General features: G+C 42.3%; 2 protein-coding genes and 1 pseudogene across 2 annotated transcripts in view; 2 read left to right on the plus strand and 1 right to left on the minus strand.

The window, feature by feature from the left end:
- The window catches only part of Lamp3 (lysosomal associated membrane protein 3), a 31,367-nt gene extending 28,046 nt beyond the window's left edge, over window positions 1-3,321 (plus strand). The window contains exon 6 of the mRNA XM_028858764.2: window positions 2,476-3,321. Coding sequence (XP_028714597.1) covers window positions 2,476-2,609 — 134 coding nt within the window. The 3' untranslated portion in view covers window positions 2,610-3,321. The remainder of the gene's footprint in view (window positions 1-2,475) is intronic.
- Window positions 3,322-8,077: 4,756 nt separating this feature from the next.
- LOC114684256 (actin, cytoplasmic 2-like) lies at window positions 8,078-9,589 on the plus strand. Its single transcript, XM_037209841.1, has one exon. It carries the CDS (start codon window positions 8,089-8,091, stop codon window positions 8,806-8,808), a length of 720 nt encoding a protein of 239 aa, XP_037065736.1. The 5' UTR covers window positions 8,078-8,088; the 3' UTR covers window positions 8,809-9,589.
- An 11,552-nt stretch (window positions 9,590-21,141) lies between these two features.
- LOC114684257 lies at window positions 21,142-22,027 on the minus strand (annotated as a pseudogene).
- Window positions 22,028-23,687: the final 1,660 nt, after the last annotated feature.

Here is a 23,687-nt window from a genome sequence, read left to right on the forward strand (position 1 = left end):
CCTGAAAGATTGAAAAGGAGTCCAGGCTCTTAAGCCTGAGAGCTTTGGAAGGTATCAGAGTAGGATCCCAGGCTCGAGACAAAAAGGGATGTGTAGGTAAGGCATTGACTAGAAAACGCTGGGGCCATCTAGTTCAGGGCTGAGGGATGCAGACATCGCAGGTCACTCACAGAGCAGCAGTGCCTTTCCCAAGAGCACCTCCGCCACCTCCTTCATCCTGGATCAGAGAGCTCCCTCCACCTCTTTCTGTTTCTCTTTAGAAAAATAAACCAAGCATCTAAGGAATAATAATACAATACAATATGATATGATACAGTGCAATACGATAAACCAAAATCAAACACATCAGTATATGAGAAAACAACCAAACAAGAAAAAGAGACATGGAAAAAGTACAAGAAACACATATAGACACAGACACACACATTCATGTACACAGGAATCCCATAAAAACCCCAAACTGAAAGCCATAATATATACACAAAGGACATGTAAGGTTAAAAAATAGTCCTGATCTAAAATTATGAGACAAAGAACCCCCAAAGATGCTGTTGAGTTCATTTTCTGTCAGGCATCTACTCTTGGGCATGGGGCTTACCCTTAAGAGTGGTTTGTTTCCCCAGTGAAAAATCTAACTTTTCATTTGCAAGTGGCTATTGATTGGAGATAGCTTCTGGCTTAGGGATGGGAGTAGATCCACTTCTTTCAATTCTAGGACAGCATCTGGTCCAGACCCATGCAGGCCCTGTGTATGCTGTCTCAGTCTCTGTGAGTTCATATGTGTATCTGTCCTTGTTTTCTCTATGTTCTCCATCCCTTACGGCTCTTACATTCTTTCTGTCCCTTCTGCAGAGTTCCCTGAGCCCTGAGGGGAGGGATTTGGGGAGATATCTCTTTTAGGGCAAGGTTTTCCCAGGTCTCTCACTCTCTGCATATTGTCTGGCTATGAGTCTCTGTACTCATTTGCATCTGCAGCAGGAGGAAGCATCTCTGGTGATGGTTAAATAAGGCCCGGATCTATGAGTACAGAAGAATGCCATTAGAAGTCAGTTTATTGTTATGTGATTTTGGCGGAACAGCAGTATTTGATTTTCCCCTAGGTTCCGGGGCCATCTAGTTTGATTTCATGGAGTGGGCCTCAACTCGAATCAGATAGTGTTTGGTTACTTCCACAAGTTTTGTGCCACGATTGCACTAGTGTATCTTGCAGACAGGTCTCTCCTGTAGATAGCAGGGTCTGTAACTGGGTTTCCTTTACCTTTCTCCTTTGGTAGCATTCAGAGTACCTTCCAGTACCATGAATATTAATCTGTAGGGGTGAAGGCTCTAGGTAGGCACCAGCTTGACTTCTCTGTGTTCAATGAGCTGTGTAGGTGTTGTGTCTTCAGCAATATGGCCTTATCATTAGTTTGTGGAGAGCCACCAATAGCCTTCGCAATAACCTGAGTGGTGTGGGGGTTTCTGTGGGGCCCCATTGGCCAACAACTCAATTATGTGTAATCCATTCCTGGCATTGGAGTTTTTACTTGGTAGCAAGAGATATCTATTTGGGGATTTGTATCCCCCACTTTTTGGTGTTTCCATGGCTCTCAGTTTGTGGAGATCCACTGTCTTGGTTTCTGTTCTATTGCTGTGAAGAGACCCTGTGACGAAGGCAACTCTTAGAGAAGAAAGCATTTAATTGGGGCCTTACTTACAGTTTCAGAGGCTTAGTTCATTATCATCATGGCAGAGATTATGATGGCAGGCATTAAGGCAATTTCCATAACCCATTTCTTCTATCCTTAATTTTAAGTTCAAAACCACTTAGCCCAAACTACCAAGTTCTGCTGCTTGCTGAGGCTGGAGCATGGCCCCCTTGTTCAATTACATCTTCACCAGATTTCTGTCTTTCACTGCTTAAGTTTGGCTGTCCTAAAACTTGCTCTGTAGACCAGGCTGGCCTTAAACTCAGAGATCCGCCAGCCTCTGCCTCCTGAGTGCTGGCGTTAAAGGTGTGCCACATGACATCTGGCTCCAAACTTTTCTTTAATTCCTTTTCACAAGTTGGAAATTTAGCTGGGTGGGATCTTGCCCCAAGGTCACCACTCCTTTTATTCCTTTTCTTAATCTGTTTATCTTCTTGAACACAGGATTTAGCACCATTCCACTTCCTGGTGCTCTTTTTTTTCCTCAAAATTTACATTTTGTTAATTACCTTGCTCAGCTTGCCCCTCTTCATTATAAAACTTCATTAGAGTTACCACTAATAGCTACAAGGAAGAATCTATACTAGGCTAATCAATTATGAAATTCCACGATTCACTTTTTTTATATTTAGAATTATGACAATAAATGCCAGAGGAAATTTTTTTCCCAGTACTATTCATAAAATATATTTTTTAATTCATCTACAGTCCCTACCCCCCACCCTATGCCCCCCCCACATGACCCAGTCTTACTGCTCTATTGTATTTGTTTTCTTTTCTCTTGTAGTGGATGAGTGCTTGTCTGACTACACAGTTGTGCTTCCTGTGGTCGGGGCCATCGTGGTCATCCTCTGTGTTGTGGGTCTGGGTGTCTACAAAATCCGGCAAAGATATCAATCATCTGGATACCAGAGAATCTAATTTATAGCCAAAGGAAATGCCAATAATGGACTTTAGAAAAAATTTCCATCATTTCTAGAACATTGGAGGCTTCTCTTATTCACTACCAACCTCTAAAACCAATGAGTGATCAGTGATTAAAATTGAAACAGCATATCAATTTTGAATATTTTTGCTCGTCTCATGAAAGACTAAGGAAGATATTTGAGTACTTTCTAGATTTTGTTGGAAAATTTTAACTATTCAAAGGAATATTTGAGAAACATTGAATTAAGGCAGTGTACAAAAGTGACAGGCTCTAAACAAACTATAAACCAAAATAATTGAGTTTAATTGCCCTGCTTGTGTTTGCCTAGAGAAATTTGTTTTAGCATTAATATTTTCATTTCAAAATATTTCACTGGATTTTCTTACCGTCTCTGTTTATTTGATGTATGTGTGTCTGACATGGTACTTACCTTCTTTTCCATTTAAATGTTTTTAGTTATCAAAAAGAACAACATATCTCATATTGTTTTGATTTTTACATGAAAACGACTAAATTTTTTCCTTCATGATTCTTGCTTCAGAATTAATAGAGACTAAGAATTAACTGTCTGTAGACAACACAGCAATAATAAAAAGCATCAATAATCACAGCCTTTAGCTATACAACATTTGTGTTAACTTAAGAAATGTAGTTTCCTTTAATCTTCATAATTTACAGAAAATAAAATCTGCCATCAATCACTTGCACTGGACTCTTTTTTTTCCCATTATCCATTCAACAGAAAGCAAAATGAGAACTGGAACTCATTGTTGTGGTCTTTTCTGTACATCTGGTAGCCAACAAGAATGATACAGGTTTCTACCCATATCTGCTTCATTTCTACAGGAGAACAAACTTATCTGAAACAATCATTGGGTGGATAAAAGGAAGATTGTAGATAATGAAAGCCCCTGCCTTTGACAAATCTTTGACTCTCTTGGAGACTGTGGGGCCCTATATGTTGGGATTTTGTTGCCGCTCCAGCTGCATGACTGCACATACTCAGTTCAGGAGCTAGGCAAGGGGTCTTGCGTCTTATGTCATCAATGTGCACTGGTGATTACATGCGAGCGGTGTGGTCACACAATCAGCACATGCATGGTGTAGCTCTGTAAGCCCACCTGTGGGAACCCTTAAAAAGCCAGACACAGACCCCCCCTCCCTTCTCTATTCTCTCTTTCCCTCACTATCTCTTCTCTGTTCTCTCTCTCTGCACGTGATTTTCCCCAGGCCTGGTTCTTTTGTTTCCCTCCACCTCCCCAATAAAGCCCTGACACTGGGTTTTGTTGTGGCTTGTGACCTTTCCGCATGGTAACCAGTGTCGCTTATCATTTTTAACACTATAAGACATGAGTTAGTTTCTCACTTTAATAAATGTGCTCACCTATAGCTCTAAAGAGAAGAGAAAGAAATATACTTCTCAAGGCACTTTTTATCTTTTTTTTCCTCAGTATTAGTTAGGGTTCTATATATTAGGGTGGCTTATAGGCAGCTGTCTGGGTGGTCCAACAATGGCTGTCCCTTGACAGAAAGGCCAAGAATCTGGTAGTTGTTCATTCTATGAGACTAAATGTCTCATCAGTCCCAGTCTGTTGGTGGAGTCCTGAAGGATTCCTGGAAAGCTGCTTGTCTTCAGTCTACATTGGAATCCTAAGAAGTAGGCTCTAGTATCACTGAAGGGATGCCTCAGCTGCTGGACAGGTGAACTTGCCAGTGAGTGAGGGCAAGCAGACAAAAAGCAAAAGCTTCCTTTTTCCATGTACTTTTATATGCTTTTCTTTACAACCCATGCTGTATTTCATCCACCAGTGGATTTTTTTTTTTTTTGTGGTTCTTGGCAGGCAGCAGAAGTGACTGTGACACTAGACCTGGCTTGAGCATTTGCAGCCTCAAAGTCTGCCCCCTAGTGATGCACTTCCTCCAACAAAGCCACACCTACTTCAACAGGGCAACGCCTCCTATTACTGCCACTCCCCATAGGACTATGATGGGGACTTTTATTCAAACCACCACATTCCACTCCCTGGCCCCCATAGGCCTGTAACCATATCATAACACAAAATGCATTTAGTCCAACTTCAAAAGCCTCTATAGTCTACAATAGTCTTTCAAAGTTCAAAGTCTCTTCTGAGATTCATGTAATCTCTTAACTGTAACCCCCTGTAAAATAAAAAAGCTGATCACATACTTCAAACATACAATGGCACAGGGTATACATCACAATTCCAAAAGGGAGGCAAGGGAGTAGAGTAAGGCAATGCTGGGCCAAAGCAAGACTGAAAACCAGCTGGGCACTTCAAACACTCCGTCTCCATGTCTGATGTCAGAGCACTCTTCAGGTCTCCAACTCCTTTCAGCTTTGTTGACTGCAACATACTCTATTCTCTTGGCTGGTTCCATTTCCAATTAACAGCATCCCTTGACAGGTAATGTTAGAATTCCTAGCCACTCCCCCAGTTACATGACCACATGTGCACTGTCCAGTAGCCAGGCAAGATGCTTAGCCATCCCAGGGCTTTACATCCTACATAATCTGTGCTCTATGTGATCATGCAATTTGTGTGCAGTGTGATCACGTAATCTATGTGCATGTGTGGCATAGCTACATAAGCCCATATGTGCATGTGTGGGGGTGTGGGAACTTATAAAAGAGGGTTCCACTGATTCCCTCCCTCTCTTCCTGCACAATTATTCCATAGGCCTATGCACACTCCCTCTCTACTCCCTTAAAAAACTCTTATAGTGGGTTTTGTTGTACCTTGTGGCTTTTCTCTCACCATAAACAGCAGCACTTAATGAATAACATTGGTGCCAAGATAAAGCAGGCCTTCCCAGTGCCTTGTGTCTGGGAAACAGTACCAAGGTTTGCTCTACCTACAACTGCCCACTTTTCTATTTGCCCAGATGCCGGACCACTTTGCATAGCACCTGCTACTTCAATTAGTGAGTTTTCCCTTTCCAGCCAGTGTAAACAGTCCCCTGGACCTGTGGGAATGATCGTTGATTGTTCAGCATTCTTCTGCTGCCCCCAGGATTGGGGGAATCCTTGTCCATGCCTTCATTGGCTACAGTTGACCCCCATCACAGGCTTAAATGTCTAGCCATTTCCCATGACTGCAGTCTGAGATATTGTTCGTGTTGTCGGACCCTCATCCTCGGGCTATGTATGCCCTGGTTCTCATTCTGTGGCTTGACGAAGCATTGAATGACTTGTGCTAATTGCTGATCCTCACTTGGTTGGGGATGCCTGAGATCGTAGTCTTGGATCATGATTTTTTTTTTAAATTTTTTTTTCTCTCTACCATGGTCATGGGAAATAAGGACCCAACCCTATTAGTTCCACCTCTCCTCTGGGATGTCCTCTAGAAATATTTAAGCCTCCGAGTTTAATGCCTTACTTAAAGACCTCTAAACTTGTCTGCCTGTGCACTAAGAAATAGCCTAAATATCCCTTAGATAACAATAAAAAATGGCCACCTAATGGCTTGTTGGTCCCCAATATTTTATGGTAATTATCTAACTCCTGCCAGCAAATAGGCAAATGGAAAGAGTTACCTTACACCCAATATTACTATTATTATTTTTTAACCTCAGCTCTACACCCTCTTTTCTTGATCCCTTTTCTCCTGCCCATGTGCTCCTAGCCATGCAACCTGAACCTAAGGAATCTCTGACTACTGCTCTGGACCTTGCAAATGAACCTCCACCTATCCAACCTCCCACTCCTGCTCCTCGGGCATCTGCCCCTTCAGCTCCTCCTCTCTGATATCAGGCTGCTCCAGCCACCTGAATCTAGCTCCAACTTTTACCCCTCATATCACTCATTCAAGAGCTGCTAAGGGACTTGACTCCAGTCATGTCAACCTGGCAACTATTCTCCCTTTGCAAGAGGTGGTCAGGGTGAATGGACTGGTTAAGGTTCACGTCCCTTTCTCCCTTGCAGGACTTTCTCAGATAGAAAAAAAAAATGGGCTCTAATACCTCTAATTCTGCTTCCTTTATTAAACAATTCATATATATATATATATATACACACATATATACATATATATATGATACTTGTTAATAACCTACTTCTTGAGGAGTGCAGATGAGTTTGGGAGCAGGCTAGGCCACATGCAGACAAAGTTCATCAAATTAATGCTGCCCATTAATTTGGGGCAGCTGGGGCTGAGGTGGTTCCTGATCAGGACCCACATTGGGTATCGGGGACTATGGGGGTCCAGCCCCTTGATAGTCCTTTCCCAGGGTGGGGGAAGAAACCATAATCAGCTGATAATTAATCTTTGAGGAAAAGAAATGAATCTATGTACACGAAACTCTTAGTCCGTACACTTTATTATTCTGTGTCATTTTTTTCTCTACACAGCTTCTATTCTGCTCTCATGTCTAGCTCCTTTCTTGCTTGATTTCTCCCTACCTTAATCTACTGACCCCTCTAAGTTGTATCTTAATTCTCTCATCTTAGTTCTGCCACATCTAGTTCTTTCCCATCTTAGCTCCTCTCTCATTTCCTTCTTTCTGTCTTGTTCTTCCCCATCTGGCTCTTCCTCATCTTCCATCTCATTCCGCTAGTCCTCTCTTCTCACCCTTCAATCTAGTTCTTCCTTGTCTCAGTTTGTACCTCTCAAGTTTTTACCTATCTAGTTCTCCCATTCTCTTTTCTCTTCTCTGTCTCCTTATTCTCTCAGTTCTCTCTAAGTCTCTCTGGAATCTAGTTATAAACCCAAGCAATAGCAATCCTCTGGCAGAGCAAGGTCACCAGGCTTGAATTATACAAGGTCATAAAGGTAGATAAGAATTTTCCTCAGGTAGTGACTGTCAAGCCTTCTTTTATAACCCCAAATGGGAGTGGTAAAAAAGGTTAACTGAGTGCTAATGATGGGTTAGTATATCAAAAAGGGGATCTATGTGCTCAGTATATATTCCTAGAAGTGGTTGGGTAAGAAGTTAGGGGTCTATTAGTAAGGTTGTATAAGAAAGGAGGGTCTCACCCTGAATTGCATAAGAAATAAAGCTATCCACTTGACCTAGGAGACAGGTGTTGTTTCTAATGGCCTTGGATGCTTGATAGGCATTTTAGATAAATACACTGTTAGGGGTTCTTGGAAGCATGGAAGAAAATCATTTTAGGAACCAGCTAATATATAAAAGCTAAAATATCACCAAGATTTCTTAAGCCATGGCTTGACCTTTGGAGAAGTCCTTGACTTTTCCAAGTAGTAGCTTTTGTGATAGTAGTTGAATTCCATTATGTTTTCCTGTGGCTTGCAGCAATTGGGATTACAATAACCCAGGTGGCTCTCCAGCTAGGGATTGGTTTACCACCTGCCTCCTGGAAGGTCTTCACAAGGCTTGCTTCACACCAGTAAACTATGAAAAGCTAAAAAATGTAATTCAACTCACACTTCATCGCCGATTTGTGCTGCGTGTCTTTTCGCTGCTTCGTCGCCCTGTCCTTTGCCAATCGCAATGGAAGAAGAAATTGCTGCACTCGTCATTGACAATGGCTCCGGCATGTGCAAAGCTGGCTTTGCTGGTGACGATGCCCCCAGGGCCGTGTTTCCTTCGATTGTTGGGTGCCCCCGACACCAGGGCGTCATGGTGGGCATGGGCCAGAAAGACTCCTATGTGGATGACGAGGCCCAGAGCAAGAGAGGTATCCTGACCCTGAAGTATCCTATCGAGCACGGCATTGTCACCAACTGGGATGACATGGAGAAGATCTGGCATCACACTTTCTACAATGAACTGCGTGTGGCCCCTAAGGAGCACACGGTGCTTCTGACAGAGGCACCCCTGAACCCCAAAGCTAACAGAGAGAAGATGACGCAGATAATGTTTGAGACCTTCAACACCCCAGCCATGTACGTGGCCATTCAGGCAGTGCTGTCCCTGTATGCATCTGGGCGCACCACTGGCATTGTCATGGACTCTGGTGACGAGGTCACACACACTGTGACCATCTATGAGGGCTTTGCCCTGCCCCACGCCATCTTGCATCTGGACCTGGCTGGCCGGGACCTGACAGACTACCTCATGAAGATCCTGACTGAGAGGGGCTATAGCTTCACCACCACGGCTGAGCGAGAAATTGTGCGCGACATTAAGGAGAAGCTGTGCTACGTTGCCCTGGATTTTGAACAAGAAATGGCTACTGCTGCATCGTCCTCTTCCTTGGGGAAGAACTAGGAGCTGCCTGATGAGCAGGTGATTACCATCGGCAATGAGCACTTCTGGCGTCCAGAGGCACTCTTCCAGCCTTCCTTCCTGGGCATTGAGTTCTGTGGCATTCACGAGACCACCTTCAACTCTATCATGAAGTGTGATGTGGACATCCCCAAGGACCTGTATGGCAACACAGTGCTGTCTGGTGGAACCACCATGTATCCAGGCATTGCTGACAGGATGCAGAAGGAGATCATGGCCCTAGCACCCAGCACAATGAAGATTAAGATCATTGCTCCCCCTGAGCGCAAGTACTCAGTCTGGATTGGCGGCTCCATTCTGGCCTCACTGTCCACCTTCCAGCAGATGTGGATCAGCAAGCAGGAGTATGACGAGTTGGGCCCCTCCATCGTCCACCGCAAATGCTTCTAGATGGACTGAGCAGGTGCCAGGCATCTGCTGCATGAGCTAATTCTGAAGTATCAATTTTGCCCTGGCAAATGTACACGCCTTATGCTAGCCTCATGAAACTGGAATAAGCCTTTGAAAAGAAATTTGTCCGTGAAGCTTGTATCCAATATCAGCACTGGATCGTAGAACTTGTTGTTGATTTTTGACCTTGTATTCAAGTTAACTGTTCCCTTGGTATATATTTAATACCCTGTGCACATCTTGATTTAGTCCTTAGTCATGTGGCTCGGTCACTTGATGGCTGGGGAGAGCACAGCTGTGGAGGAGAACCCCAGCCTGGTGGATCTGTGAATCACCATGCAGTGATCTGTGCAGGGTATTAAAACCAACAGCTGACTTCCAGGATTTCTCGAGGCTGGCAAGGGTTCCTGAACCAGTTACCACTTTCGTCTTGCCGGTCTAATGGTGGGAAACTCAGAGCCTTAGGACCCGGTTTCTGTTCTGGTGTTTCCCTCCTGACCGCCGTGGGTTGTTACTTGCCTTGAGCTGGGAAAGTTTGCATTGACACCTGTAAATGTATTCATCCTTTTAATTTATGTAAGGTTTTTTGTACTCAATTCTTTTAAGAAATGACAAATTTTGGTTTTCTACTGTTCAGTGAGAACATTAGGCCCCAGCAACACGTCATTGTGTAAAGGAAAATAAAAGTGCTGCAGTAAAAAAAAAATGTAATTCAAGATAAGGGAGAAAATCCATCTCATTTTTTAGAACGGCTTTCAAAGGCTGTCTTACAATATGCTAGTCTGGATCCCGAAAGCCCAGAGGGCAGACAGCTCCTTATGACCCACTTTGTCTTGCAGAGCTCCCCTGATATCAGGGCTAAACTTCAGCATCTGGAGAGAGGGCCTCTGACCTCACAGGCAGAAGTCTTAGCATTGGCTTTTAAGGTGTACCATGGGAGAGATGAGAAAGCCCATAGACAGAACTACCAAATGCTGGCACAAGCTATCCAACCAGCCACCTGAAGGCCTCCAGGTCCCTGTTTTAAGTATGGTAGAGAAGGCCACTGGGCTCGTGCCTGCCCTGCCCCGCGTGGGCCACCATCTGGGCCTTGTCCAAAGTGCCATCAGGAGGGACACTTGGCTACTTGTCCTGGTGCACAAAAACAAAACAAAACAAAACAAAACAAAACAAAACAAAACAAAACAAAACAAAACAAAACAAATACATTTCCTCCAAAAAACCCACAGTATACTGATGAGGGGCAGAATGAATACCTCATAGTGTGACCACACTCAGGGAGAGAATACAGGAGTCTGCAGAGCGTAGATTTTTCATTGCATACCTGTTAAGAGCTCTAGTTTAAAGTGTATTCTTAGGACAAAAGATGAGGTATATGAACAATTCTAGTCAGTGTATTATTACATTAATCCTTGTCTCAATTCTCAGTTTACAAGTGGGTTCAAGAAGTTCCTCAAGGACTTTTTAAGGGGACAGACTGCCATTCAAGAGATGGTTATTCCTACTCTAGGGTGCAACTTCCTTCTCCTAAATGGATAATTGCTTTCATCTGGAAAATGAATCTTCTAAATTCCCTATTCCAAGTATTAAATGGATGACTTAGCTCCAGACTTAGAACAGGATGCACATCTTACCTCAACTCACTCCCCTCTGTTGATCATATTTTATCCAGTCACACCCAATGCTAAATCTGTCCTATGATCCAGCCTGGCCAGCATATCCGGTGCTCAGGACATGTCTTGACTCTGTCATTTAATTCTAACTCATTTGTACTCACCTCAATCCTCAGTCTGAGCCTGGGTCCTACATCCAGTCCCTGGCCTAGCCCGAGGATCTCCACCTATACCTTCACAATCTTCAGGCTTTTCCAGTATTTATACCTTGCTGAGTCCATATCAGATACACAACCAATAAAAGAAGTCCATCTGTCTAGGTCTTATCATCAAAAGAAAAACAATACGAAATGTCAAACAGTATGCCTACCCATAAATCCACCGATCCTATATAAAACTGTCTAATGAGAATTGTTTAGTTGAATCCATACAAGTTCTTAAAAATAACAATCATAAACTGCACTAAAGATTTCAAGATGTTTAAAGGAGACAGAAACAAACATATAACGAACTTAAAGAGAATAGCAATAAATGCCTGAGTGATGCCCAAGAAAACACAAAACTGAATTAAATTATGTTGATCCAGAATTAAAGATTGAAATAGGAAACTTGTAGAAAATTAAAGTTGAATTGAAGAAGAAATTTTAAAGCTCAATAACATAATTAAAAAACTCAGGAGAGATTCTTATATATAGGATGCCTCAGGTAGAAGATCAGGTCTTAAAGATAAAGTATCATCATTAGATCACAGAAGGAAAGACTATGAAAATTAAAAAAAAAAACCCACAAACTCACATACAGGAAAGGAACATTCAGGGATTGTGGAACATCGTGAAAAGAACATATCTTTTAAATGTAGAAGCAGCTAAGGGAGAAGAATCTTAGGTCAATAGCATGGAACAGGTCTTCAGCAAGGTTGTAGAAGACTTTCCCAATTAAGGAAACACATACCTATACAGATACAAGAAGTGCACAAAACACCAAATAGACAGGATGAGAAAAGAAATTCCCCATGGAATATTATAGTTAAAACACTAAGTAGAAAGAACAAAAAAGTATTGAAAGCTCCAAGAGGAAAAACATAAGTGACATATAAAGAAAACCCATCAAAATAACATCTTTCTCAATGATGACTTAAACACTAGAAAGGTCAACAATGTACTTCACATACTAAAAGACCACACATGCCAACCTGGACTACTGTAGCAGCAACACTATCTGCCATTGTTATGGGAGAAAGAAAAACTTTCTGTAATACATTCAGGCTAAAGTAATTCATATTCACCAAACCAGCCCCATGAACAACACTGGAGGCAATGTGACAGAGTAGAGAAATAATAAGCATAGCTGAGATACTTCAGAAAGAAAGTAAATGAAGGTATAATTACTGAAACACAAATACCACTAAGAAGACAAACTGCAATAAAAATCATGGCAATCATTGCATAGTTTTCAAAAATAATTTTAAGTATTATTGTCCCAAACTCTGGATTCAATCAACAGACACAGGGTAGGCAAATGGATGAGGAAACAAAAGCCATCTTTCTATTATACACAAGAAACTTATCTTAACTTTAACAACAGGCACCTCCTTAAAGTTAAAGAATGGATAAACGTATTCCAAGAAAATGGAAAAAGGAATCAAGTAGGCATTCATATCCAAACATCTGAGAAATATATGTCAAACTGAAACTGATTATAAGAGATGAAGAAGTCACTTTATTCTAATAAAACGAACAATTAAGAAGACATTACGACCCTCCGAGACCACACTGCTCCCTGAGACAGAGCCTGTCAGTGTCGATTAGACTAAGAGGTGAGTCTTTGTTCTCCTAGCAGATCACCCCAGCCTCTAGGCCTTGGGCCCAGGGGCACAATCCCATGCCCCCACACCACCACCCATTGCAGACCTAGTCTCAGGCCAACAGGCAGGTCTCTTGCAGGCAGGCCAGACTTCCACCATCTCCCACCAGACTCTATAACTTACAAGACCTCCCCCAACCCTCCCAGACTGCACTGATCCCTGAGACAGAGCTCACCAGCACTGATTGGACTAAGAGAGTCTGCCAGAACTGATTTCCAGAGGACCAAGAGCTCAGATTGGACCAAGAAAGGCTCCCCTCAGACACAGACACCACTTGCACCAAGTGGAGAAAGAGATGGGTAGGTGCCAGTGCAAAAATACAGTTAGAAAAATAAAGACCAATAATGGCACCACCTGAACCTAGTAGTTCTACATCAGCAAGACCTGAACATCCCAAAGCAGAAGAAGCAGAAGAAATTGACCTTAAAAATGACTTTAAGTAGATGATAGAGGCCTTCAAAGATGAAAAGATAAACAAAAAATGAAAAAAAAAATCAATAAATCCCTTAAAAAAGCCAAGAAAACCAAGAAAAAGCAATTATACAGGTGAAGGAAACAGTTCAAGATTTGAAAACTGACATAGAGATAATAAAGAAGACACAAACTGAGGGAATACTGGAAATGGGAAATCTGAGTAAATGAACAGGAACTACAGACGCAAGCATAACCAACAGTGGTATTAGGGTGAGCCTAGCTGCGCAATGTTTCCTGGTGGGAATTTAGATCTTCCACTGCCCTTTCCCATCTTTCACGCTGCACAGCTACATTAATGCTGTCACATGAAGCAGCATTTTTATCATAATGATGAAAAGAATGAGTGACATCACTAGCAAGCAGAATATAAGCCACATGTTGCTGCTACTCATGCATAGACCATGGCCAGTGTTCACTGTGAAGGAGCAGTACATCTAACTTTGTAACTGGAGGTGGAGACGGCTGTAACAGTGTGGCTGTTCCATGTCTTTCCTCTTCACCAGCTGACAGACGCTTGGTGGTTCCCGTTTCTTGGCTATTGTGAACGGCACTGCTGTGAGCATGTGAGCAAACCTCTGACACACTGGCTGTGTCCTCTGGATCTGTACCCAGGAGTGATTGCTGGATCTCATGGTGGCCTTGACACTGTTTCATGAATAGCCTCCTTTTATATTTCTGTAATATTAGAATATTTATGTGCATAATTTTTGTTACTATTTAATCAGTAAAAATTAATCTAACTTTTAAAAAGTACTGTAAATCTGGCCATGACCCCAGCCACATGGTTGGGGAGCTCATTGGTCCCATGGGTGTACCTATAATTATTATGCTAAATAAACTAAGTATGAAAATGTCTCTGTATTCCTGTTTGTTCCCATAGATTAGTTCAGCTCTCTGACCTCATCAGTTTCATGTTTAGTTTAGTGTGGTTTATAGAGAAACTCACAATTGTTCAAAATGCAGAGAGTGAATGCCAATGGAGTGCTCAGTCACTAATGGGACATCTGTATCACCCTCTTCCCCTTGATCAGGGAACACTATGAAAGAAGAGCAGAGAGGACCAGAGTGAAACAGTGTGCTCTGGACAAGAGCAGACCGCTGCACTCAGGAACTCACAGCATCTTTGGCTGCTGCTATGAGACCTGAACAAGATCAGGCCCATCACATTCTAGCACAGAGGGTCGAGGGGCTCATGAGCCCTCATCACTAGCTGAGGAGCTGTGGGGAGTTGATGGTTTCTGCTGAAGGAGTCTGTTTTCTCTACAGGCATGGATCCTGCTGTTTCCTGTGCTCCAGTGGGTGGATACATCCTCTGCAATATATGTACAGTTCCAATCAGTATATGCACATCTCCAATCAGAGTAGGTTTATTTTATTTTGATGAATAACAAAGCTGACAAATTGGTAGCTGATGGTTGATCTGGAAGGACATAGAGGAAGGATCTGTGGTAAATATGATCAGAATACATCATGAAATTCTCATGGAATTCATAAAAATGTTTTTAAAAATTCAGTTAAACTGAGAGATGAAAAGGAGACATGTTCAGATTCCTTACTGCTAATAAGTATAACCAAGTCCCCTGTGGTTGTTCCCGCATCCACAGGCTTTAGGTGTAAACTGCAGCCTAATAATCCAGAGGCTGTGAGAAGCCACTAGGACATGTTTTGGTAATCAGCTGGTGGACCAGAGCTAGTCCATCTGAGGCCCCAGTGTGCAGGAAGCCTGCTGCCACACCTCACTTCCCCCTTTACCCCTGGCTGCTGTTCTGCTCACTGCAGGCCGGGGTCCAGGCCCTGCTCTGAAGGTTTTCCAGTTTGTGAGCAGATCAGTGCTCTGACTCTTTCAAGTTAAAGTTGTTGGTTCTTCACTGGACTGTGAAGATCACCCATAATATGATGTATCTTATCTTTGGGCCCAGTGTGTTCGAGGTCCCAGTATTGACCACTGGACTGTGAAGATCACCCATACTATGACATATTTTGTCTTTGGCCTAGTGTGTCTGAGGTCTCAGTATTGACCATGTTGAGGAACCTGGGATTTCTCTGGAATGTGGAAAGTCTGGCCATTCTTGTGAGCCACGTTCACTTCCCAGGCAGAAGTCCTTCATATTTGACTGATATCATCAATGAGACATTTATTTGCCCTGTAGTCTTTCCTAGCTATTCAGGAATTTTGTGTATTGTAACTAAACCTCTGTGTGCTGATGGTCAACCTATGTGTCTGTACACACAAGTGTATCTCTGGGAGCACTTATGAGGAAGGATTCTAAAGCCAGTCCTGGAGTCTGCACGTTTTCCTGGCTTATATGAGACCAAAGCCAGGGTAATTTGAGGGGCTTGAAGTTTGTTGTATGTAGCTCCTCCTTATCTGACTCTGTAGTGTTAGAGGTCATAGTGGCTGTAGCTACCTTCACATCTCTGTGGTTTGAGGAGGCTATCTTTTCCTACTTGTGCAGAATATTCTGTTAATGACAGATGGAGGTTTGGAGGTTGGAGTAAGCAGGCAGAAGAGCAAAAGGCATGTTTCTGGTTTTGAAGACATGGACCCTTGCTCTATTTGACAATGTTGGACCCCAAATTCCTATGCTGTGAGGTACAACAAAACCCACCATAAGAGTTTATTAAGGGAAGGGAAGAGAAGGGATGTGATAGGCCTATGGGGGATGACTGTGCAGGAAGAGGGAGGAGGGATAAGTGGAACCTGCTTCTATAGGTTCCCCCCCCACATGCACATATGGGCTTATGTAGCTACGCCACACATGCACATATATTACATGATCATGCTGCGCCCAAATTACATGATCACACAGCACACAGATTACGTAGGACATAAGGCTCTGGGATGACTAAGCATCTTGCCAGTGCACGTGAGGGCATCAGCTGGCAGAGTGGCTAGGAATTCTAACATTCCAGACTCTTTTTCTTTTCTTTCTTTCTTTTTTTTTTTTAATAAAAAATGGTGGGTGAACGGAAATGGGGGTATCATGTCTCCCAAAACTGCTTCTAGCTGACTTGGTGGGCATCAGTTAACTTTTGGGGGTAGGGAAGGGGGCTTTTGGGGTAGCCAGACATCCTGAGGTCATGGATTGTCCTCCACTGCTTTGGGCTCTGTGACTGTTTGGGTCTGACAAGGTGCTGGTGAGGCAGAAGAGGGAGTTTATAAAAAAATAATTTACCTTGGAGGGGGGTCTCCCAGGAGTCCCAGGGTGAGAGAGGGGGATCCTGGGATCAGGAAAGTTGGAATTATACTTATTTAAAATGGATCGGACCTGTCCAGGTGGATTTAAGCTAGCTCTGGAGCTTGAAAGAATTTTTAAATATTAAGAAGCTGCCACAGAGAATTTAAAATCTTGAGCTGGAAGCCACGATATCATAATGTTTAGTACTCTGATATCAGAATTTTATTGGTTAATGTGAGAGAGAGAGAGAGAGAGAGAGAGAGAGAGAGAGAGAGAGAGAGAGAGAGAGAGAGAGAGACCTGGAACATGTTTTTAATTTTCACCTGAAATAAGTCTTATCTGAGATAAACCTCAAGGCACCTGCTTTCTTTGTTAGTTTAGCATCCAGGAGACACAGGTGGTCAATTGCTGAGGGCATTTAACAGTGATAGATTGTTATATTAAAGTCTGTTTTTTATTTTATAATTTAATTTAATTTTACATACCAGCCATGGATTTCTTGTCCTCCCCATTCCCTCCCCCACCTTCCCCCAACCCACCTCCCATTCCCATCTCCTACAGGGCAATCCCAGCTGGATCAGGAGCAGAGAGGGAGAACAAGGAATAGGAGACCATGGTAAATGAAGACCACATGAGAATAGGAAGAAGCAAAGTGCTAGAGAGGCCCACAGAAATCCACAAAGATACCCCCACAATAGACTACTGGCAATGGTTGAGAGACAGCCCGAACTGACCTACTCTCATGATAGGATGGCCAAACACCCTAATTGTCATGCTAGAAATCTCATCCAATGACTAAAGTATGTTTTTTGCAGAGTCCAGACCCTTTTGAGTATGGGGGTGTAAACACCTCTGGACTGTTATTGTTCCTTGCTACCTGGGTATACTTGATGGTCCCTGGCCTCTGGCTCTATGGTGGTCCTGTAACAATTAGCTGAGTAGTTAATTAGAAGTTTGACTATGTTATTAGAGACACAGAGGGAAATGATGAAGCAAAATATGGTCAGTAGAGACAGGAGAGGGAACCAGGAAGGAAAAACTTGTGAGGTGAAACCTCATTCTTCTGGAATTGGTGACAAGTCAGTGGATCCTGGTGTCCTCTGGAACTTGAGAGAGCAGGGCCCTGTCTGTGTCACTGTGTATGAGGAGGAAATCTCCTGATGTGAGGGTAAGATAAAAGGTTTCCGGTGAGACAGGTGAATCCAGTGGGGAGAGAATTCGAGCTTAGAAGCTGTGGGGGTTACAAGGATTACCTTGAAGCATCCCTGCCATTTAGGGGAAAGGGGTGCAGAGCACTGGCCTAGAGGGGAAAGAAGGACCTGATCCCCAGTGTGGATTTGGGGTGGACATGGGTTATCACGTGGCTGGGGTAAGGAATGGTCGGTGAATTCCACTCCAGGAGAGAACGAAGATGACAGGGTAAGGGAGTTAAGAGGTGGTCAGGAGAGGTGAAGGTTTGGATAGGAGGCCTGGTGTTAGAGCTGGTCTCCCATACATGAGTTCAGATGGGGAGATTGACAGGGCCCACTCGGGAAGGGCCTGGAGCCTGAAAAGAGATAGAGGCAATAATTTTACCCAGTCAAGGTGAAGCTCCTGTGACATCTTAGTATTTTAAAGACTGGTTGGTATGCTCCACCTTCCCTGAGGACTGAGGATGGTACAGGGCATGAAAATGTCAAAAAATATTAAGAGTCTTAGCTAGTATCTGGGAAATCTGGGAGGTGAACTCTGGACCATTGTCAGACTGGAGAGAGGCAGGAATCCCAAACAGGGGAATAATTTTCCAGAGAAGGAGATCTGCAAGCGTCTGAGCCCACTTATTAGAAACCAGATATGCCTCCACCCAATTTGAAAATGAGTCTACCATCACAAGAAGATGTTTAATTCACCTGACAGTGGGCATATGGGTAAAATTGAGATGCCAGTCAGTCCCTGGAAGGGAACCTCTAGTCTTGTGGGTGGGAAAAGGTTGGCTCTGATATTTGGAGTTGGGATCTGACTTTTGGCAAAATTTCACAGGAGGCAGTAATAGTTCTTAAGAACTGTAAGTCCTCAGAGGTGGGCTGAGGTGGGCTTTTACAAATTGAGACAGAGCGAGACTGTGAAGGAGCTGATGTAAATAGGCAGAATTTGCCAGACAAAAACTAAACAGAAATGAGAGATCTTCCTGAAATTATAAAACATATGGACCGAACAGATAGTAACAGAACATTTCACCCAATCACTAAAGAATATACCTTCTCAGCACTTCATGGAACTTCCTCCAAAACTGACCACATACTCAGAGACAAACCAAGTCTCAACAGACACAAGAAAATTGAAATAAAAACCTGCATCTTATCTGACCATCATGGATTAAAGTTGTTTATCAGCATCAAGAGAAACAAAAGAAAGTCTATAAACTCATGGAAACTGTATGAAAAATGACTCAAGACAGAAAATAAGAAAAAAAAAAACATAGGCTTTCTAGAATTGAATGAAAATGAATGCACAGCATACCCAAACTTGTGGGACACAATGATACTGTCCTAACAGGCAAATTTCTAGCATTAATTGCATACAAAAAAAAAAGAAAGAAAAAAAGAAAATGGAGAGATCTCATATTAGCAACCTAATTGCACACCTGAATGCTCTGAAACAAAGGAATAAATCAAACCTCAAAGAAGTAAAGAGCAAGAAATACTCAAACTCAGGGGTGAAATAAATAAAATAGAAACAACAAGAAAAGGAATTCAAAAATCAATGAAACTAAGTGTGGTGGTTTGAAAGAAAATGGCCGCCAAAGGGAGTGGCACTTTGAGGAGGCATGGCCTTGTTTGAGTAGGTGTGGTCTTGTTGGAGGAAGTGTGCCACTGTGGAGGCTGGATTTGAAGTCTCATATATGCTCAAGATACTGCCCAGTGTATCAGACCACTTCCTGTTGTCTGCATGTCAAGATGTAGGACATGTAGCTACTACTCCAGCATGCCACCAGGTCGCACCATGATGGTAATGGACTAAACCTCTGAAAATGTAAGCCACCCCAACTCAGTGTTTTTCCTTTATAAGTGTAGCTGTGGTCATGGTGTCTCTTCACAACAATAGAAATGCTAACTAAGGCAGAAAGTTGGTAACAGGGACTAGGGTTTTGCTGTGATAGGCCTGACCATGCTTTTGTTTGAAGGAATATAAACATTGGGACTATGGATTAGAAAAGCAGTTGACTGTATAAAGTGCTGGTTAATGGGACATCCTACTAGGAACATGGAAGACAGTGGTGCTGAGTTTGATTTGAATTCTGGGGGCTGGCTCAAGAGCTCTCAGAGGAGAAGAATTTTAATGTATTGTCTAGAGATCATTCTTGTGACATTTTGGTGAAGAAAGTGACTGTTTTTTTTTCTCTCTTGTCTGGGGACTGCCTGAGGCTAAAGTGAAAATATTTGTATTAATGCCATTGCTGGAGGAAATCTCAAAATAGCCTAGTATAGATTGCCTAGGAGACTCCAAGATTTTAGAGATGTCAGAGTCATGGGACATCTTCTGAGGAAATCTACTAACAGGGAATGGAAATAGCCCAAGAGAAAAAAGTATGTTGTAGGCAATAAAGACTAAAGGAATTGGAGAGGAATCTGAAGAATGTTCTGACCTCAGACATGGAGATGTAGAGTTTGGAGTTTTCCAAGTGGGTTTTTGGTCTTGCTTTGGTTGGTATTTCTTCATTATGTCCCCTTCCCTATGTTTTAGAATAATAATGTGTATTCTGTGTCATAGTATGTTGGAAGTATTTGATCTGCTTTTTGATTTTGATTTTACAGGTGATTACAGTTAAAAGATTGCATGAATCTCAGAAGAGACTTTGAACTTTGGACTTTTAAATAAGTTTGGGACTGTGGTAGACTATGGGAACTTTTGAAGTTGGACTAAATGCATTTTTTTGCATTATAATATGGCTACAAGCCTTTAGGGGTTAGGGAATGGAATATGGTGGTTTCAAAGAAAATGGCCCCCAAAGCAAGTGGCACTATTAAGAGGTGTGGTCTTATTAGAGGAACTGTGGAGACTGGCTTTGGGGTCTCATAAATGCTCAAGATACAGTCTAGTGTCTCAGACAACTTCCTGATGTCTGTAATTCAAGATGTAGGATACTTGGCTACTTCTCTAGAACCATGTCTACCTACATGCTATCATGTCGCACCATGTTGATAATGGACTAAATGTCTGAAAATGTTAACTACCCCAATTTAAATGCTTTTTTTAAATAGGAATTACTGTGGTGACAGTGTCTCTGCATAGCAATAGAAACCCTAACTAAGGCACAAAGAGTTGGTTCTTTGAGAAAAACGGCAAGAGTGACAAAACATTATTCAAATTAAGTAAAAGGCAAAGAGTCAAGATTCTAATTAACAAAATTAGAAATGAAAAAGAGGACATAATGAAAGACATCAAGGGAATCCAGAGAATAAGGACATATGTTAACAACCTGAACTCTTGCAAATTAGAAAACCTAAAAGAAATGGATAATTTTTTTCAGTATATGCCACCTACCAAAGTTAAATCAAGATCAGATAAACAATTTATCAGACCCTGTAACACTTAATGAAATTGAAGCAGTCCTTAAATTTTCCTAACCAAAATCATCCATCCAACCAACCACCCAACCAACCAACCACCCAACCAACCAACCACCCAACCAACCAACCAACCAAACAACCAACCAAACAAATAAACAGAAAACAACAGCAATAACAACAAAAAACTCAGAGCCAGGTTCTTTCCAGATTTTATTTTATTTTTTAACAGATTTAATTCACTTTATTTTTCTTGTATAAAAACCCTTATGTCATGGCCACAGCTGAAGCCCGGGTTCTCTGAACAGACACTCTGGTGTGGGTTTTCACAAGATGGTCAGTGAATTCCTGATAAGGAGATTTGGTGAACACAGTCTCTTTCCAGAGGTCGGGGGTCAGGTAGCTGTAGGTCTTGGAGATGGCATCAAAGGTGGCCTTGGCAAAGTTGCCCAGGGTGGCAGTGCAGCCCCTGGCTGACGTGTAGCAGTCATCAATACCGGCCACCATCAGTAACTTCTTAGGCACAGGAGCAGAGACGATGCCAGTGCCTCTGGGGGCAGGGATGAGACGCACCAACACAGAGCCACAGCAGCCTGTCACTTTGCACGGGACAGTGTGGGGCTTGCCAATCTTGTTCCCCCAGTAGCCTCTCCGCACAGGGACAATGGACAGCTTGGCCAAGATGATGGCCCCTCAGATGGCAGTGGCTACCTCCTTGGAGCACTTCACACCAAGACCAACATGACCATTGTAGTCACCAATAGCGACAAAAGCCTTGAACCTGGTCCGCTGGCCAGCCGGAGTCTGCTTCTGCACTGGCATGATCTTTAGGACCTCATCCTTTAGGGATGCACCCAGGAAAAAGTCAATGATCTCGGATTCTTTAGTGGGAAGGGAGAACAGGGACTTGCTTTTCATGTCCTTAACCAGGCGGCCCAGCTTGGTTACGGGGATCCACTCCTTGTCTTCAGCTTTACCTCCACGAGCCCCGCGGCCTCGACCACCGCCACGGCCTCGACCACGACCGCAGCCCCTAAGACCACTGCCGAATCCTCCACAGAAGCCGCCGTGGCCTCCTAGTCCTGGGCCCCCGGGTCCTCCTGGACCTCCCGCTGCACCGGCGTTGTCTGCCATTTGGTGTTTTCCCAAAGAAGAAGAAGCGCTTTCCAGATTATAAAATAATAGCTAATGCCAATACTCCTCAAAATAGAAACAGAAGGAATTTTGACCAGTCACTTTATGAGGGAGGCCACAGTCACCCTGATTCTCAAACCACATACTGACTCAACAAAGAAAAACAATTACAGACCAAATTCCTACATGAACATAGATGCAAAAATACTCAATAAAATACTTGCAAACTGAATCAAAGAACACATCAAAAAGATCATCCACTATGATCAAGTACATTTCATCCCAGAGATGCAGGGATAGTTCAACACATGTAAATTAATAAATATAATCTGCCATATAAACAAACTGAAAGACAAAAAACCACATGATTACCTCATTAGATGCAATACCTCTTACAATAGTTTGAATAATGTAAAATATCCTGGGGTAACTCTAACCAAGGAAGTGAAAGCCTTGTATAATAAAAACTTTAAAACACTGAAGAGAGAACCTGAGTTAGATCTCTGAAGATGTAAAGATCTCCCTCACTCATGGATCAGTAGGATTAACACAGTGAAAATGGCCACCCTACCAAAAGATATCTACAGATTAATTTCAATTCCCACCAAAATTCCAACACCGTTTCTCACAGGTATTGAAAGGATAATTTTCAGTTTCATATGGAAACATGAAAAGCATAGGATAGCAGAAACAATCCCAAGTAATGAAAGAACTGATAGAAGTGTCACCACCCCGATAACATATTTTACGATAAAGCAATAGTTATAAACACAGCATGATATGGGCATAAAGCAGACACGTTCATAAATGGAATCATATAGAAGACCTAGACATAAATCCATACACCTTTGGAACCTAATTTTGATAAAGAGGCCAGAGATCTACACTGTAAAAAGGATAGAATGTCTAACAATTATTGCTGGTCAAACTGGGTATCTGCATGTAGAAGAATCCAGACAGATCCATACTTACCTTGCATAAAACTCATAAAAAACTCAACTCTGAACAGATCAAAAATATTAACATAAAATCGAATCTGATAGAAGAGAAAGTGAGGAATAGCCTTCAACTCATTGGTACAGTAAAAGACTTTCTGAACAGAACACCATTAGCATAGGCACAAAAATCAATAATTAATAATTTTAGAATTTCAAGAAACTGAGAAGCCTCTGTATGACAAGGGATACCATCATTCAGACAAATCAGCAGCTGAAAGAATGAAAAATATATATTGACAAACTACACATTTGATAAGGGATAATACCTAAAATATATGAAGAATAAAAAACTAGATATGTATTTGTAATAGCCAGAACCTGGAAACAACCTAGATGCCCATCAACGGAAGAATGGATGAAAAAAATGTGGTACATATACACAATGGAGTACTACTCATCAGAGAAAAACAATGAAAGCATGAAATTTGCAGGCAAATGGATGGAACTAGAAAAAAATCATCCTGAGTGAGGTAACCCAAACCCAGAAAGACAGTCATGGTATATACTCACTCATAGGTAGATTCTAGATATAAAATAAAGAACAATCAGATCACAACCCATAGAACCATAGAGGCTATATATATAGCATGGAGGTCCCTAGGACGACTGTGGCTTATAATAAATTTCAGTTTTACTCAATTATTGAAAAAAAATACCCAAAT

This window comes from Peromyscus leucopus, chromosome 12 (assembly GCF_004664715.2).
Source record: "Peromyscus leucopus breed LL Stock chromosome 12, UCI_PerLeu_2.1, whole genome shotgun sequence".
In the NCBI taxonomy this organism is placed as follows: domain Eukaryota; kingdom Metazoa; phylum Chordata; class Mammalia; order Rodentia; family Cricetidae; genus Peromyscus; species Peromyscus leucopus.